At 43.5% G+C, this 18959-nt stretch overlaps 1 protein-coding gene across 5 annotated transcripts in view; it reads left to right on the forward strand.

Annotated features, from left to right (window-relative positions):
• Positions 1–216: 216 nt before the first annotated feature.
• MAPK9 (mitogen-activated protein kinase 9) overlaps positions 217–18959 on the forward strand; it is a 69995-nt gene continuing 51252 nt past the window's right edge. For all 5 annotated transcript variants that reach the window (XM_052644099.1, XM_052644098.1, XM_052644100.1 and 2 more), the window contains exons 1-2: positions 217–303; positions 15180–15351. In XM_052644099.1, the coding sequence (XP_052500059.1) occupies positions 15230–15351 (122 nt within the window). In that variant the 5' untranslated portion in view covers positions 217–303; positions 15180–15229. The remainder of the gene's footprint in view (positions 304–15179; positions 15352–18959) is intronic.

Here is an 18959-nt window from a genome sequence, read left to right on the forward strand (position 1 = left end):
GCGATTGGCCGCGCCTGCCCAGCTCTCCGCGCGCTGATTGGCCGGCGCGCGGGTCGGTCAGACCGGGCGCCGCGGCGGCGGCTGCAGCGGAGGAGAAGCAATCCAGACCGGAAGGGTCCTAGGCGCCCCGGCGCCCCTCACACCCTTTGCGGCGGCGGCGGCGGCGGCGGCGGGGCGGAGCGGAGCAGAGCGGGGCGGGGCGGCCAGGCGAGCCCGGGGCAGCGGAGCCGCGAGCAGCTAGCGCGCTGCGCCGCCAGTCCGCCCGCCTGGCCTCTCCCTCTGGCGCGGCGGCGGGGAGGCGAGGTGAGCCCGGCCGGCGGGTTAGGCCCAGCGGGGACTCTGGGACCGAGCCTCGCCGGGGAGGGGCGGCGGGAAGGCCGCGAGGCCAGGCTCCGCGGGGACAGGGGGGTGCGGAGCGGGAAGCCCGGGTTCTGTGGGGTCTGCGGGGTGCTGGCGACCCCGGCCGCAGCCCCTCTTCCTCCAGGCTGCCGCAGTCACCCCCTTACGCCCGGCTGTCCGCGCCCCAGAGCTGCGGGCTCCCTCCCGGCTCTGGCCCCGGCAGACCTGCTGTAGGGTCTGTGGGCGCCCCCTCCCCCGCCCCGATTGTTTGGCACCCAGCTGCATACCTCCTCCCGGATGCTCAGAGCCTGGGATCTGATTCCTGCGACCTTGGCGAAGGCACTGATCCTTGCTGTTCCTCTGTTTTCCCCTCGGCAAAGTGGGGGAAATGTCTACCCTTTGGGGCAGGATTGTTGTCAAGCTCTATGAATGTGTGTGAAAGCCCCTGGGCGGGAGCCCGCCCGATGCACACTTGTGGAAAATTGAGCGGGATACTGCTCCTTGCTGGTTTGAGTGTAGCAGAGTCCGCCCAGAGTCCCCCATCCTCATGCTCCCCAAGTGCCTTGTCATTGCATACTCAGTGCCCAGCAGTGCCTGAGCGGGCCCTGACCAGCTCACCCCCAACAAGTCCCCCAACCCGGAGCAGTGGTCTCCTAACCTACCCATCTTACTGGCCTTGAACATTCAGCCCTGTTTACCTCAGGACCTTTGCACTTGTATCCAGTGATTGGAGTTGCCTCGCGGATCTTTGCACAGCTGACTCCTTCTGGTCCTTCTCCTCACATGTGTCAATTTACAGAATCCTTTCCTTGACCACTCTTTCTCCTCCTTTAGTCATTCTGTCTCATTACATTAATTTTCTTCCCAGTATCTGGTTTGAAACTATTCTGTTGATTTGCCTGTTTATTTTCGGTCTCTCCCATTAGGATTATAGCTTTCTGAAAACAGGTAGTTGTCTGATTTGTCCACTGCTTTACCCCCAGTGCTTAGAAAGCACACAGTAAGTATTCAGTAATATCAGTTAAGTGAGTAAATGAGTGAATGAATGACCCTGCCAGCCTGTTGCCTCTGCTTTCTCTGTTTAGTGACTTCCGACTAACTTGTGAAACTTACATGCAGATGATAGGTTGCTTTAGTTTTGTGAAACATTTTAATGTCCTTGACCCTTTTATTTGGTAACTATCAGAACAAGCTGTAATATAAAATCTGACATTTTTGTAATGTTTTAGCTCTAACTTCCTTCCTCACATTCAGGACACATTGACTGAATTCTCCATTATCCAGGTCAGCTTTCTGCTCGGCCCTGGGGACACAAAGGCAGTAGCAACAGGGTCCCTTCCTCCAGAGAGCCCAAGAGCCCAGTAGAGAAAGGAGACATGCAGACAGTGCTCGGACAGCTTGCTGTAGAGCAGGGCTGTGCTGTGGAAACTTGGAGGAGGCGGTGGTGCTTGGCTGGTGCTGGAGTTGACTTGAATTGTGATGAGAAACTTGTCAGGTCTAGGGGAAGACAAGAAGTGGGGAAGGGCAGGGTGAAGGAGGAACTTCAGCCCAATCAGTTGAGTTCAGTCGCTCAATCATGTCGCTGTTTGGGACCCCATGGACTGCAGCACACCAGGCTTCCTTGTCCATCACCAACTCCCAGGGCTTGCTTGAACTCATGTTCATCAAGTCGGTGAGGCCATCCAACCATCTCTTCCTCTGTCATCCCCTTCTCCAATATTCAGCCCAATGTTGGTGTCAAAAACCAGCCTGTGGGGCCAGGTGTGAGAGATTAAGAGTAGTGGAGACCCTGGAGAACCAGACAGCACTTAGCCAGCAATTTTTAGAAAGAAGCCAGAACTTGAGATTTGTATCTGCACTCTCTTCATGTTCAATTGTTGGCAGTAGCTTATTTTAAAATGTTTTCAGTGCTGTGAGCCAAGCAAAATGCAGACCTCATTCAGTTTTATTTCAGGATTGTCGGACTCCGGACTTCAAGGCAGGTTGTTTAGGAGGGAAGAGTTGCAGTGAGCTAGAAGGGTAGCCCACGACTAGGGCAGCTAGGCCCTGTTTGTCCAGGAACTCTCTTTTGTCACTGGAGCCCTGCGATAGCAGCTAGGAAGCCTGCTAGCCCCCACTTGCTACACAGGAGGAAACAGAGGCTCCCAGAGTTTCGGCAGTCTGTTTTGTAGCAAGCAGCTGGAAAGTGAAATTTGAACCCAGGTCTCCCGCAGATCAGCATTCTTTCCTGAGTCCCTTAGCTCTGAGTATTCTCTTTGGCTCTTAGTTTGTTCTGGAAGAATAAAATCCAATCTAGATATCGTTTCCCTTCATTTATCCCTTTTTTTTCCCCTTCAAAAGGATCCTACAGGGTTAAAAACAATCCTGTTTTGGCATAGTTTGTCGCTGAAGAGCGTTCTTTTCCTGAGTTTCTTGAGGAGAATCCACTCCTGAGAACTTAACGTTTCAGAATGCCACTTTAAATAATTTGTTGACAGATTAAAATGTGTTTATTTGGCCTTCCTAAATAAATGTTAGAAGGTACACCTCAATTTGTCTATTTAAAATGTCTTAATTTTCTGGGTAGAGAAAAGTGCCATATGAAGCAATTAATAGTGAGCAAACCAATTTATTTCATGATACATGAGGTAAAACAAAACCACATTTTTTCCTTAACATTGTTGATTTGGCAGTAGGAGGGCATGGCAGCTCGCTCCAGTATTCTTGCCTGAAGAATCTCACGGGCAGAGGAGCCTGGCAGGCTTCAGTCCATAGGGTCGCAAAGAGGTGGACACGACCGAAGTGACTAACACACATGCCTGCACAGCTGTCTCTGATCTAGTTATACTTGGTTAAGAAGGTGACATTTTTACATGATTTTCCTTAAGAATTACTAAATTTGTATTTGCCCCTTTGTGATTGTATGAACTGGTTTCAACAACAGTCTTCGTTGTAACTGTTTATTATGAGATTTCAAACATGGAGGAAAGTAAACAGAGTGGTATCTAGCTTCAACAATCACTAACCGCTGGCCAACCTGGTTCACCCCTGCCCTCGTGCCTACAGCCCTCACACACCCTCCAGCACACACTGTGCTATTATTTTCAAGCAAATCCTAACTGTCATGTCATTTCACCCATAACTTTTTCAGTTTACGTCTGAAAATTTTTAAAAAATAAGAATTCTTTCAAACTTGGAAAAGCAGTAATTAGTCATTCTGTGATATCAAATAGCCAGCCAGCACTCAGATTTCCAGGTGTCTCGTAAATTTCATAGTTCCTTTAATAGTTTCTTCCTTGGAATACAGATCCAGATAAGGACCATATATTGTGATTGGTTGATAATGTCTTTTAAAAGTCTTTTAATCTGTAGATCCCTCTTTATTTCTGTTTTTCTTTTCCTTGTAGTTTATTTGTTGAAGCGATAGTAGTTCTGTTATTGGGATCTTACTGATTGTACCTCTGCAGTGTAGTTTCTTGTGTTTCTCTGTATTTCTTGGAAGTTTGTAGTTGGATTTAGACAAGGTTTGGTTGGATCCATGGAGCCTTCCTAGGTGGGATGTGCGCTTCCTCTAGAGGCAAGTAGTTTTGATTGGCTCACACTATGATGTTAGCTACTGTTGATACTCAGTAGCTGGACCCATTGATTCATTAAAAGGCCATATTATTTGGGGGGACAAGTTTGTGTATCTTTTGCACAGCAAGAATTCATTTTTTATAAAGTACTGTGGGTCTTTTCAGGTTTTATATTGGCCTTTGGATTGCCAGTTAAACATTTTTAACTGGTGCCTCAAATCCAAAGGGAAAATGTTGGGGTGTAAATTAACAGATATAAAAATAATCAGCAATAGTAGTCTCAATTTTAGCATAGGAATTCTTAGAGCTAAGGAAATTTACTAGACACTTGAAAGTGGAATTCAGCAAATTTGATTTTCTTTAAAGAAAACTAATTTCTTTAAAGAAGAGTAATTTCATTCGGTTTTTGGGTTCATTTTTTTGTTTTTGGATTTTATAAAATACTCTACTCCTTCTTTCTCCTAGCTAATTTTACCTAAGAACCTTTCTTAAGCAAAGACTACATACTCTAAAACATTTCAGGAGTAATAAAAATAGATTCTAAGGATGTATGAATTACAAATGAGGTGGATTTTTTTCCCCTCCCTTGTGGCTCAGACTGTAAAGAATCTGCCTACAGTGCAGGAGATCCCGGTTCAGTCCCTGGGTCAAGAAGAACCCCCGGAGAAGGGAATGGCAACCCACTCCAGTATTCCTGCCTGGAAAATCCCAAGGACACAGGAACCTGGAAACAACTGAGCAACTAACACTTTCACTTTTTCAAAAGCGAGGTGTTAATGTTAACTCTCTTTATGTTAAATAAATTCTGGCCTGTTTTAAGGTTGTTATTTAAAGTATTTCCATACTTGAAATATTTGGCATTAGGAGAATGAACAGTGTGAAAACCACCTGTTAGTCTGTCTTTCCATAGGCCAGCATACGAAAAACCTGGGGATTTGGTTTAAAAACATAATTTTATTTAGAACAGTTTGTTTAAAAAGCATAGCTCCGCTCCCTACAATGATTCTGAGAGAAAGAATAATAATGATTGGCTTTAAAACAACTCCTTTTCCTTAAAATATATATACTTATACATACACATATATTTCTACAGAATTGTAAATAATTTAATTTGTTACACTATTTGAATATTGTGTATCTAAATTGATGCTGCTACTAGTTTGATTTCAGAATATCTAGGCTTAAGGATGCAAACCAGGTAGTGAATCCCCTAGGTCTGATTCTGGAATCAAATCTGTTTTTCTAACTCTTAACTCTCAGAAACATAGCTACTATTATATGTTGTAAAGTGGATGCCGTCTACAAATCTCATGACATACCGTCTACCTGTCACGCCCTAGAATGGAAAGTAAATTCTGTGCGTTGCCTCCTGTTGTGTCTTTCATGGGGGTGCTCACTAGCATTAACCGTGTCATCAGGCTTTGCACTCACCAGGGTTGAGTCCACGTTTTCAGAATGCAGATATTTGTTTGGAACAAGCAGAATGGGTGTGGTAAGATCTGTTCTAAGGTCGGCTAAGGCGGATCCACTGTGCTAGCTGTCCTCTGAGGTTGATTCTGCAGTTATCCCCCTTCTACAGATGAGGATAAGTGCTTGCCCAAGTTCACTCACCCACATAACGTGGCAGACCCACTGCCGTCTGACTGCAGAGCTGCCTTGCACTTACGGTCCCATTTAGTTTTCCTTTAACAAGTATTTCCTGGGCACCCACTGTGTAGTTAGTAGAGGGCTAAGAAATAGAGGAGCTCACAGAGTAGAAGTGGAGATAGACTTGCAAGGCAAACGAATGCAGATGGTGATGCTCAGAAAAGGGGGCGTGCCTGGCACGGCTGGAAAGGAAGGCCTGCTGAGGAAGACTTGCAGAAAAGCTTGCCCTGGACTTGGAAGGAGGGAGGTTGGCCAGGAACACAGAAGGGGGAGGGAAGTCATTTCAGGCAGATAGGACAACTCAGGCAAAGGAACCTGAAGGTGTGCAGGAGCTGGAGCCTGCTGCTCCCGGGGGGCTTGATAATGCCTGAGAGTGAGCCAGAGGCCCTGCAGGACTCCTCTGCTGTGCTCGGGATTCGAAGTTTACCCTTAACACAATCGGTCGCTACTGAAGGAACTCAAACATAAGAGTAGTATAATCACAAATCCTTTTCAACAAGTCTCTTTAATTCTTGTTTTGAAATAATTACAAATCCTAAGAAGTTGCACAAATAGTACAGAGGCCCTGTGCCCCCTTCACCTGGTTGCCCCCAATGGTTGTGTATTAATATCGCTATAGTGCAGTACCAGAACCAGGCAGTGAGTGTCGGTATAGCGTTTGTATAGTTCTATGTCATTTTATCACATATGGAGGTTCATGTAACCATCATCACTGTCATCAAGATACAGATCTACTTCATCATCCCTAAGATCCTCCCCTGTACTACCCCTTTATAACCACATTGCCCCCCCTTCTCCCCCACCATCCGTCATCCCTGGCGACCACGAATCTGTTCTATATCTGTAATTTTTCATTTTAGGGATGTTGTATACATGGATTACAGACCTTTTGAAATTGGCTTTTGTCACTAAAATTTCATAATGCCATATGACCTACCCAAATTGTTGCTGAATATCAGTAATTCAATCATTTTGAGTGCCAGGTGGTAGTCGGTTGTATGGATGGATGTACAGCAATTTGTTTAACCATTCACCCACTGAAAGACATCTGGATTTCTTCCAGTTTTGAACTATTACAGATACAGCTTCTTGAGCATTCGTGTAAAGGTTTTCATGTGCACACATATTTCTAAGATGGTGTGTATACCATAGATCTGAGGTATCAGGAATGGAGGCTGGAGAGCACTTTGGCTGTTGGTGTGTCTCGGGCACAGTGAGGCCTTTACTCACAACACTGAGTATCAGGGCGGGATGTGGGGAAACTGTTGACTGCAAGGGGCCAGTGGGGGGAATTCTTGCTAGATCCTTAGGATCCAACTGTGAGTGACATGATAACCAACTACTAGTTGTTATTCTGTGTCATAGTATATGCCATAAGTTAAGAACTGATGTTCAAAAGAGTGGCCCTGAAATGCTGTGAGGTTTTTGGTTATTCAGGGAGGATTAAGTTGTGCCAAGATCCCTGGAGAAGGGAATGGATGCCCACTCCAGTATTCTTGCCTAGAGAATTCCATGGACAGAGGAGCCTGGTGGGCTACAGTCTTTGGGGTCTCAAAGAGTCAGACACGACTGAGTGACTTAACACACACACACACACACACACACACACACACACACGAATACTATTTTTAATAAGAAAAAAGTAGGAAAAGGGAACAATTTGATTAAAACTTCTGGCAGCAAGCATTGAAACAAAGAAGGTGATTGTGACAATCTGCTTTTAATCACAGCAGTCAGTTCACTTAAATATTGAATGCCCTGGGTATTCTGAAGCATTAGTGTGATTAAAGGTTTGATTCTGTGGATCACTGCATTATCTTCATCATCAGAACAAACGTGTCTAGGTGGGTTGAAGCCAACAAGATAAGATGTGAAGAAGGTCTGTGTTATTTTGTCGTGGTCCTAACTAGCCCTTTGACAATCACTTTACTTTCTAAATAAAATTAGAGATATTCCAGTAGTATATTGGGAAGAACATGGATATTGTAGTCAAATACACCTCAATTCAAATCCAGGCTATGCTACTCTCCAGCTGAGAATCCGGGCAAGTTACTTCCTGTCTCCAAGTTGTTTCCTCATTTGTACAAGTTGAGGATAGTACCTGGATCTCACAAGCTGTTAGGAGAGTGTATATAACTGTGTACTGAGCCTGGCCCACTTGCCTTCCTGTCTCCAGTCTCATCTGCCTCAAATCCATTCTCTGTAAAGGGGTCAGAGTGACCATTCTTCAGCTTTTTATTTAAAAGTGTTTAGTTTTTAAAATGTGAAATATGTGCATAGGTAAAAGAAAAAAAAAAGTTGTGATGTCAGGAATGAAAGTCTCGTTTTCCACTGCTTCTCTGCACTTGCTAGCGTCTTGTCTGTGTATTTTTCTGTACATTGGGATTTACTGTCTGTACTCTTCTTTGCCTTGTTTTATTTCCTGATATATCTTAAACATCTCTCCATATCAATGCCTAACGTCCCTGCATTGGTTTTAATGGCTTTATTATGCTTTTATGCCATGATTCTTCAGTCATGCCAAGGGTGCTTTTTAGATTATTTCTAGTTTTTTGCCTGTTACAAGCAGTGCTGCAAACATCCTTGCACAGTAGTCTTTGCGTCCTTGTACATGTAATTTGTCAGGCGCATTTATATAGAATTGTAGTTGCCAGGTCAGGAGTCATGCAGATTTTCCCTTAGATGTTACCTATTTTACTTCCAAATAGTGTTTTACGAATTTATGTAATTCATACTAATTTATGCTCACCAGTATGTGTGAAAGTACCTGCTTTGTCACAACTAGGTTGTGACTTGCATGCAGGTCTTGCCTCCTCCAGGAAGCCTTCCTCCACGTCTGCCTCTCACTCACACATTCCACTTGTTCTCTGCCTCTGCCCACCACTCTGCTGGACTGCCGCCCTGCAGACAGTGCATGCCCCCAGGACACTTCCTGTGTGGTATGATAATTATGCGTTGGTGGTTTGGAGGGAAAGGATTGTCTGATTAGTACTCCATGGTTTCCTTGGTGGCTGAGAGAGTAAAGAATCTGCCTGCAATGCTGGAGACCTGGGTTTGATCCCTGGGACGGGAAAATCCCCTGCGGAAAGGAATGACAACCCACTCCAGGATTCTTGAATGGAGAATTCCATGGACAGAGGAGCCTGGCGGGCTACAGTCCACGGAGTGGCAAAGAGTCGGACGTGACTGAGCGGCTGACACACAGACACTCAAATACACACACATCCCTCATGTTTGGTGCACAGGAGGCTGTCAGGAAATGTTTGTTGGGAGAAGTCAGTAAATAGTAAGTAAATAGTAGCTGACATCTCCCCAGGTCACACATTATATGCTCTCCACTGTTGTTTCCCATTTTAAAATGTTAGAACTGCGTAAAGTGTGGTGGAAAGCTGTGCTGTGCTGTGCTAAGTCACTTCAGTTGTGTCCGGCTCTTTGTGTCCTGCTCCCATGGACTGTAGCCCGCCAGGCTCCTCTGTCTATGGGATCCTCCAGGCAAGAATACTGGAGTGGGTTGCTGTGCCCTCCTCCAGGGGACCTTCCAACCCAGGCATCAAATCCATCCGTGCCTCTTCCGTCCCCTGCATTGGCAGGCAGGGTCTTTACCACTAGTGCCATCTGGGAAGCCCCAGAAAGCTATAGTTAGAGCTAATTTTTTTATTTAGAAAAGATAATCAGAGATTTAATACTGTATTTACAGTACCTGGGTTGTTTATATTTAGAATTCTAGAGGTAGGGAAAAAACTTTTAAAGCATTTCTTACTCCAGGCTCTAAACAGATAGGAATGTTCCTCCTGCCCAATGTTTATTCCTAGAGTGGGTAGATTTTATTCCAGTATCCTGGAGGGGATCCTACAGGAGTCTCCAATCTTGAAGAAATAGAGCTTTTCAGTTAGAGCAATTCATTTGACAAGCATTCATCGAAGCAGCATGGTAAGTGGGGAGGGTATAGACCTGAGGCAGTTGCCTTTAGTAAAGGCCATGCCGCTTCCTAACCTTGAGGCATCCACTCACCACACTCGGGTCTGTAAGCGCAGAGCGTATCCTCCTAGGAGCTTTCTCAGTGGATCATTGGTTGGCATTTCGTAATGTCATATGAGAGGGAAGACAGGCCTTCCCTCCTTTTGAGGAGCTCCTCGCCTGGCAGAGGGAGGCGGAGGCAGACCTGCAGAAGCTGAGTGACAGGGCGGTGTGACCGGCAGTGGATCCCACTGCTGGGAGCCGAGGTGAAGAACCAGCACCTGCTAGTGATGGGAGTTAAGTCAGGGACTCCACCTTCCGTGTGTTGGTAATGTGGTTGCCTGAAGAATTCTTACACTGCTCGATTTGTGAATTGTCTTCTGAAACCTGGTTGATGTCCATTTTGTTTATGACTGTTTCTTTTGTTTGTTGTTGTTTTTTAGTAGCTGAATAGTGTCTGACGCTTTGTGACCCCTTGGACTGTAGTCCACCAGGCTTCTCTGTCCATGGGATTTTCTAGACAAGAATACTAGTTCAGTTCAGTCGCTCAGTCGTGTCCGACTCCGCGACCCCATGAATCGTAGCACGCCAGGCCTCCCTGTCCATCACCAACTCCCGGAGTTCACTCAGACTCACGTCCATCGAGTCCATGATGCCATCCAGCCATCTCATCCTCTGTCGTCCCCTTCTTCTCCTGCCCTCAATCCCTCCTAGCATCAGAGTCTTTTCCAATGAGTCAACTCTTCGCATGAGGTGGCCAAAGTACTGGAGTTTCAGCTTTAGCATCATTCCTTCCAAGGAAATCCCAGGGTTGATCTCCTTCAGAATGGACTGGTTGGATCTCTGTGCAGTCCAAGAGACTCTTCAAGAGTCTTCTCCAACACCACAGTTCAAACGCAGCAATTCTTTGGCGCTCAGCTTTCTTCACAGTCCAACTCTCACATCCATACATGACCACAGGAGAAACCATAGCCTTGACTAGGCGGACCTTAGTCAGCAAAGTAATGTCTCTGCTTTTGAATATGCTGTCTAGGTTGCTCATAACTTTTCTTCCAAGGAGGAAGCGTCTTTTAATTTCATGTCTGCAGTCATCATCTGCAGTGATTTTGGAGCCCAAAAAATAAAGTCTGATGCTGTTTCCGCCGTTTCCCCATCTATTTCCCATGAAGTGATGGGACCAGATGCCATGATCCCCTGGATCAACATTTTCTGAATGTTGAGCTTTAAGCCAACTTTTTCACTCTCCTCTTTCACTTTCATCAAGAGGTTTTTGAGTTCCTCTTCAGTTTCTGCCATAAGGGTGGTGTCATCTGCATATCTGAGGTTGTTGATATTTCTCCCGGCAATCTTGATTCCAGCTTGTGTTTCTTCCAGCCCGACGTTTTTCATGATGTACTCTGCATATAAGTTAAATAAGCAGGGTGACAATATACAGCCTTGACATACTCCTTTTCCTATTTGGAACCAGTCTTTTGTTCCATGTCCAGTTCTAACTTGCTTCCTGACCTGCATACAGATTTCTCAAGAGGCAGGTCAGGTGGTCTGGTATTCCCATCTCTTTCAGAATTTTCCACAGTTTATTGTGATCCACACTGTCAAAGGCTTTGGCATAGTCAATAAAGCAGAAATAGATGTTTTTCTGGAACTCTGTTGCTTTTTCCATGATCCAGTAGATGTTGGCAATTTGATCTCTGGTTACTCTGCCTTTTCTAAAACCAGCTTGAACATCAGGAAGTTCAGAGTTCACGTATTGCTGAAGCCTGGCTTGGAGAATTTTGAGCATTACTTTACTAGCGTGTGAGATGAGTGCAATTGTGTGGTAGTTTGAGCATTCTTTGGCATTGCCTTTCTTTGGAATTGGAATGAAAACTGAGTGGGTTGCCATTTCCTTCTCCAGGGGATCTTCCCAACCCAGAGATTGAATCTGCATCTCCTGCATTGGCCGGTGGATTCTTTACTGCTGAGCCACCAGGATCACGAGGTCCATTTTGTTGAAATACATCTCAGGAGTTGATTTCATTAATAGTTAATTTACATGCTTTCTTCTTTTGGCTTGGGATTCTTTCTCTTGCTCTCATGAAGCCCAGGCTTGGCAGAGGAGGTGGCTCTAACAGATTCTTTCTTAAGTGACTTTTTTTCCCTGCCTGATAAGGGCAACTTATTTTAATTTAAAAATTATTTAAAATCTTGAGATGAAATTGTATTAATTATTGACCTAATGATGTAATATTGGGGGCAGGTAAGGAATCTGCCTGCATGCAAGAGACCAGAGTTTTATCCCTAGATTGGGAAGATTCCCTGTAGAAGGGGATGCCTATCCACTCCAGTATTCTTGTCTGGAGAATTCCATGGATAGAGGAGCCTGTGGGCTACAGTCCATGGGGTTGCAGAGTTGAACACAACTAAGTGAGTAACACAATGAAGTAATATACTCCCCAAATTCACAAAAGCTAATCTAATACTGTAGCAGTAAGAGTATGGGTTACAACAGCTGTAGCAGAGAGAATTCCAGAATTATTCAACATGATCTAGATTAATTTATGCCAGTCTCAGTGTGGACAGGTGGACCAGAATGGCCCAGCTCTGTCCCACACGGTCGTTCAGGACCCTGGCTGGTGAGTGATTCTAGTGTCTTCAGCATGTAACTTCCATCTCTGGGAGTACAACTGCTGATCACCCAGCCAACAGCAAGGGAGAAAGATAGATTGGAAGGTAAGCAACTTTCTGTTTAAAACATGGTCTAGAAGTAACATCCGTCATTTCTGCTCACATCTGTCAGGTAAAAGTTGGTCGTCTGGCCACACCTGGCTGCCAGGAGAGTGGCAGATGTCATCTCTGGCTGGACAGCTGTTTGTCCAGCTGGAACAGGATGGCTCCTGTTATTAAAATGAAGGGAGGAGTGGGTCCTGGAGTAGGTCAGCGGCCTGGTCCGCTCATACTGTCCCTTGGCCTCTTCAGACTTGTCCAAAGTCACACTCTCCAACTCTGCAGTTATCGCCTGCCTCCCGTCCGTGGTTTCACCTCTATTTCTCCCCATCTCCTGCTTTCTCTAAGCCACGCATTTCCTTCGTTTCCCCAGCTCCCATGATTCTGGCATTTTTGTCAGGTCTGCCTGTTTTGAGCCCTGCTCCCTGCAGTCACTCCCTTTCTCAGCTTCCCGAATGACCTCTCTGAGAAGCAAGTCAGAGCCTGTGCTTCTCATGCTTTGATGCCTCCGCAGCCCTTAGGCCCGCATCCAGACCCAGGTGGCTCCCAGTGGCTTCCGAGGCTTGTGGTGATCTGGCCTTGTGTTCTGTCTCCAGTTTTTCCCCCACAACCCAGCAAAACCAAATCTCAAATGGTTTGTCATGCTCAGAAGGCACCTCCAGGTCTCATCACCTGATCCTTCTCTTCCCTGCACCCTGAACCTCCGTCCTTCTGGCTTTAGGGCTCTCCTTGCTTTCACTCTCTTCTGAGTGTACCCACGGTGTGCACTCGCTGTAAACTCGAAGCCCAAAAGGCAGGCAGGCTGGCTGTTCTGGCAAGGGACATGGTCCACAGTGGTACTCAAATGCTTTGTGAATGACCGTCGTGGCTGGTCCATTACTCAATGGCAAAGAAAGAGCAGACTGTATTGGCTCCTGGCTTTTTGCTGAGTCTGTCTCTGATCCTTGGCATTTGTACTCCACCAGTCAAGCTGAACAATTCACCGTGTCTGAGCACAGACAGTTTGAGCTCTGCGCTTCTACTCTGTCTCTGCAGAATTGTTCAGGGCAAATGCCACCTCCTCCATGAAGCTCTTCTTGTCTTCTGCACCCCTGCTTGTGGGTTGAACCTCTTTTGCCTTTCAGATTTGTTTACATTTTGCTTATGGCCCTTACCTCTTTGTAACTTAGATTACAATAAAGATAACAGACTCATTCTTCACATTTCTTCCCCAAAGAGTGAATTAGATGATATTTCAAGACCAATTCCTGGTTAATCTTGCCATGTCTTCTGTATTAATCACTTTATTGTTCAAAGGCACCCCATAAATGTTGAAATGAATTGTCTCAACCTCTTAAAAACTATAACTAAATTAAGAAAAGGATACTCCTTCAGATGTCAGTAAAATGGAGTAGCATCATGAGGGAATCATGAGCTACAGTGTTATAGGGTCAGATCAGCAGAAGTATATTGAATGTTAACTCTGTCCCAGGGTCCAGGCCCTCCCTGTCCTCCTGTCCTGGAAATACAAGGTGCCACAGTGATCAAGATGGACCTGCCTCTACCCTCTTAGAGCTTAGGACCAGCTTCTCACGGCTGCATGACTTAGCCAGCTCACTAAGCTTTGGGTCACTCCCGTGTAACACGGGGCTGGCGATCCCTGTGGGTCATCGTGAGCAGTGTGTTGGTTTATCTAGTGCAGTGCTGGCCTCCCAGAAGCAATCCTCAACCAGTGTGCAGTGGCTCTTGGTCAAAGTGGCCGCTGGTACTAATAGCTGTGCCTCAGCCACTGCCCTGAGAATGGTAAAAAAAAAAAAAAAAAAAAAGAAGCAAATATAAATTTGATTTAATTATTTGTTCAGACTTGTTATTGATAAATTTATTTCCATTTTTAATGGAAGTCCTAGGCATCATTGCATTGAAATATGTATCACCAGTACCAAAAATTCCATGAGTAGACATTAAATGTTAGGTGGTAGAACAAACAGGCAAGAAGCTGGGGCAGCCGTAGAATAAAATTTAAATTCTGTGTTTTTAAACAGTGTGGAATACTTACCTAAATGATTTTATTGTTGGCTTTTTAATTTTTAATGACCAGTATAAATAACTTGCTAACTTTTGAATAAACATTATCAGACAAGAGCCAGGAAACTAAGTAAAAGTAGCTTCCTGCCAATTGATTTCTGTTTGTTTTGTTTTCTGTATAAAATCACATAGGCTCCTGCAGCGTAGAAATCTTAGCTTACTGTCTAAACCACCAGAAGGCTGCTCTGGAGCTGCCAGTTCATACTCATACCTCGTGTCCATGTTATTGACTGTAGTTTATGACAGATTTCTCTGTCTGTGTTGAAGCCCACTAGTGACGTGGGCTGCCGGGAATATAAACTAGCTCCAGAACCAGCTCGAAAGTTAGGCACGCACTCACCAGTATGCATGGCGCTCACAGATGCCACCAGCCCTGCAACACCGTGTTGTCCTTTAACTTAGCACTTTCATAATCACTTTGACATCAGATTTGCTTTCTGGTTCATCCCTTTAGCCTGAATCTGTGGACAGCGCAGAAGCCTGGGTCATTTGTTTCTCTGCGTGGACATAGACATGTTCATTCTGCAACATCTCCGGAACACCTCCATGTCTGGTTGAGACAGTTCAGCATAATCTGGCCCCACAGGAAACGGATGGGAGTTACACAGTGGCATGGTCTTGTCGTGGCTAGTAAAAATGTGCAGCTTCTTTTCTCCAAGGGTGGTTGTTTCCTAATCCAGTCCCTTAAGATGTGGTCATGCAGGATCTCAAAGTGTCTTCCCTTCATAATAGTCTTGTACATTAAGGTGGATGTCTTTGCATTTTTTGTTTGTGGCTTAAGTTCAGAACTTGGTCTGAGTTTATCAGCTTATAACCATAATGTCTTATATACCCAAAACTGGAAACACGGTGAAGTGCGCTATGCATGTAAAATTTCAGTAAGAGTGCCTGTTCATTCTGGTTTTCTTTCAGGGACTCTGACGACTGTGCCCGTCCTCTGGAATACTGCATGACGGTGCATCATGAGCGGCAGTAAATGTGACAGTCAGTTTTACAGTGTGCAAGTGGCAGACTCAACGTTCACTGTCCTGAAACGATACCAGCAGTTGAAACCCATTGGCTCTGGAGCCCAAGGAATTGTGTGGTAAGTATAGTCTGTTTCAGTAGTGTAGATTGTTTTTGTTGTAATGAAAACTTAATAGTTCTAAGTTGTCAGAATTTAGAAAACACTGATGATAAAAAAAATACTCTTTGCTATAGGTTTATAAGCTAAATTGAATCAACCTCTTGCTTTAGTTACATGTAGTTGGATTATAGGATACAAACTCAAATTCTTTAAAATGCTGCATAAATTTAAATAGGTAGACATTTTTCTTTTTTGTTTCTGTTTTCTTTTTTTCCCCCTTTTCCATTCCCCCTGTCATAATGATATTAGAATAATAGGTATGACAATGAGTTGTAACCGAAATTTGGAGTTTTATTCATTTCTTCATCCTGGCCACCCTTCCCCCCTCCCCCTTTTATTCCCAATCACTCCTATTCGTTTCTAGGCGCCATGATTGCAGTGCCTTGCCCTTCATTGGCAGGATGAGGCCAGTCAGTGTCATTATCACCCCATGGATTAACCAGGAAGGGATGCCGTATGAGGGGTTGGGCTGGCCGTCTCTTCCTTGGTGTCTCACTTCAGCTATGTGTCCAGCCCAGCCGTCAGAACCGTTGGTCTGACCCTGAACCTTAGTCTCTTGCTTGGTAAGACAGTCAGCTGCCGCGACATCACTGGCCAGCTAAAGGTAAAGTCTTTCACGTTTTCTAGACTACAGTTATCGGCACCTCCCGAACTTTTTATCCCTTCGTTTTCTGGGCAAAATCTTTTCTTCTTCTTTTGGTCAATAAAAACAAGATTGCCTTTACATCTAAGAGGAACTGTGGTAAAGTTAAATACCTAATGTTTACAGCTGGTTGGTAAAGGGAATTCAAGATAAAAGAGAACTCTTGAATGTTCTGGTTGGGGAGTTTATATTTTTATTAGAGGTATTGAGTTTAGAGAATCTGCATCTGTGGTTTGTAACTGACCCTCTGTTATCGAGACATATAATCAGGGAAGGTGGTAGTTTTCTTCAGCCTAGGTAGGTAGAGGTCCTGGGAGCTGAGGAGATGGTAGTCCAGAGATTCCTTGAAAAACTAATGAGGGAAAAGGGGCTGTTGGGAAGGAATGCCTGGCTTGCATCTACAATAGTGGTGATCTTAACTTTCAATGGATAACATGCTATATCGGTACTTAAAGACCCAGTGTACCAAGAGAATTTTTAAAGTGAATGGATGGCTCATATTAGGATACTTTGATGTCAATAAGAAATTCTAGATGTAAAATATTCTTTTGATTTATAATATATCTCTTATTTGGAACTGAATGGTAATTTGACATAGGAAATTAAGCAAGACAGATAAAAAGGACATTTAATGTAATAACCACATTTAGAGGTTGATTAGAAGTTCATAATTATAAAATGGAGATCTTTATAAGGGTTAGGCAGTTAAAATTAATGACTTCATTACAGCATGGTAAATGACCATGAACTTACATGCTACTTTATAAAATACTGTTTCTTGGGGATTAGTTTTGATTTCCAGTTTGCATATACTACTCATCTTTGTTTTTTTAAAGAAATGTTTAATAATGAAATTACTCATTATGAGTACATATTTTTCATTCAAAAATTCTAGTTTTGAAATGAAAGCTCCTACATATACCATGATAAGCTAAACCTCCTCTCATAAAAGCATTGGTAGAATTATAATATGGAAAGTTCTGAATTTTGAAAACATTTTAAAAACTAAGAGTCCAGAAAATCATCTGTAGCCAGTTGATTTTCAAAAAGGGTGCCAAGATTATTCAAAGGGGAAAGAGCACTCTCTTCAACAAATGGTGCTGGGACAACTGGATACCCACATGCAGAAGAATGAAGTTGGACCCCTATTTCACATCATGTGGCAAGTCAACTCAAAATGCATCAATGACCTATATATACGAGTTAAAACCGTAAAACTCTTAGAAGAAAACAAGAGGGGAAAGCTTCATGACCTTGAATTCTTAGAAATGACACCAAAAGCATGAGCAACAAAAGAAAACAATTGGACTTTATAAAAAAATTTTTATGCATCAAAGAACACCAACAAGAGAGTGAAAAAACAACCCACAAATGGGAAAATGTTTGACCATAGTCTAATACTTATGAAGATCTTCTATAACTCAGCAACAGACAAGACAGTTTTAAAAAAAGAACGGACAAAGGACTTCAATAGACATTTCCCTAAAGATTTTTGGCCAATAAACATGAAAAGATGTTCATTGTTAGTCATTTGGGAAATGCAAATCAAAACCACAGTGAGGTACAACTTCACACCCACTAGATGGCCATAATCAACAAAATGGAAAATAAACAAATTTTGACAAGGATGTAAAGCAATTAGAACCCTCATACATTGCTGGTGAAAATGTAAAATGGTGCAGCAATTTGTGAAAACCAGTTTGGCGGCTCCTCAACAAGTTCAGTTCAGTTCAGTCGCTCAGTCGTGTCTGACTCTTTGCGACCCCATGGACCACAGCATGCCAGGCCTCCCTGTCCATCACCAACTCCCAGAGTTTACCCAAACTCATGTCCATTGAGTCGGAGATGCCATCCGACCATCTCATCCTCTGTCAGCCCCTTCTCCTCCTGCCTTCAATCTTTCCCAGCATCAGGGTCTTTTCAAATGAGTCAGCTCTTTGCATCAGGTGGCCACAGTATTGGAGTTTCAGCTTCAACATCAGTCCTTCCAATGAACACTCAGGTGTTAGACATAGAATTATTGTTTGACCTAGTAAATATTTCTAGATATATTCCCAAAAGAATTAAAAAGAGATATTCAAAAAGGACTATATATAAATGTTCATAACAGTACTGTTCACAGTTAGCTGAAAGGTGAAAACAGGCCAACTGTCGATCAGTAAATGAATGGATACACAAACTGTCTTCTATATGTACATGGAATATTATTCATAAGAAGAAATGGAGCACTGATGTATGCTGTGACGTAGACCATGTACAAAATCATGTTAAGTGAAAGAAGCCAGACATGAAAGGTAGTAGTGTTTGAGTCCAAAGTAGGAACATCCATCGAGAATGCAGTCATGCGGACTGGTGGTTAACTAGGACAAGAGGGAGAGGAATGGGGAGCAACTTCATAATGGGTATGGAGTTACCTTTTCGGGTGATGAAAATTTGGGGGTTTATTTAAAGGTGGTGATTGAACAACACTGAATGTGCTAAATGTTACTGAATTGTTCACTTTAAAATGGCTTATTTTATGTTTATGTGATTTTTTTGAAAAAAAAGTGTAAGCTGAAGGATGCCTTAAATTAAGGATATTTGTCATTTAATGGATACTCTAAATATTATATTTAATATATTAAATATTATAATATTTTCATTTATATTATCCAGTAAAATATGTCATTTTTTGTAACTTATTTAAATTCTTTTAAAATTATTTAAAAGAAAATACTAAGAGTTAAGTGAAAGTGCATTTAACTCTTAAGTATTTTCTTTTAAATAATTTTAAAAGAATTTAAATAATAATAAAATTTTAAATAATTTTTTGACAATTTTATTAACATTTTTAGGAGCAACTGTCACCTCACATACATGTAGATGCTAAAATTTTAACACCATCCTGAATCTCATGTCTTGTACATTCCATTTCCATAGCCTG

This window comes from Budorcas taxicolor, chromosome 7, assembly GCF_023091745.1.
Source record: "Budorcas taxicolor isolate Tak-1 chromosome 7, Takin1.1, whole genome shotgun sequence".
In the NCBI taxonomy this organism is placed as follows: Eukaryota; Metazoa; Chordata; class Mammalia; order Artiodactyla; family Bovidae; genus Budorcas; species Budorcas taxicolor.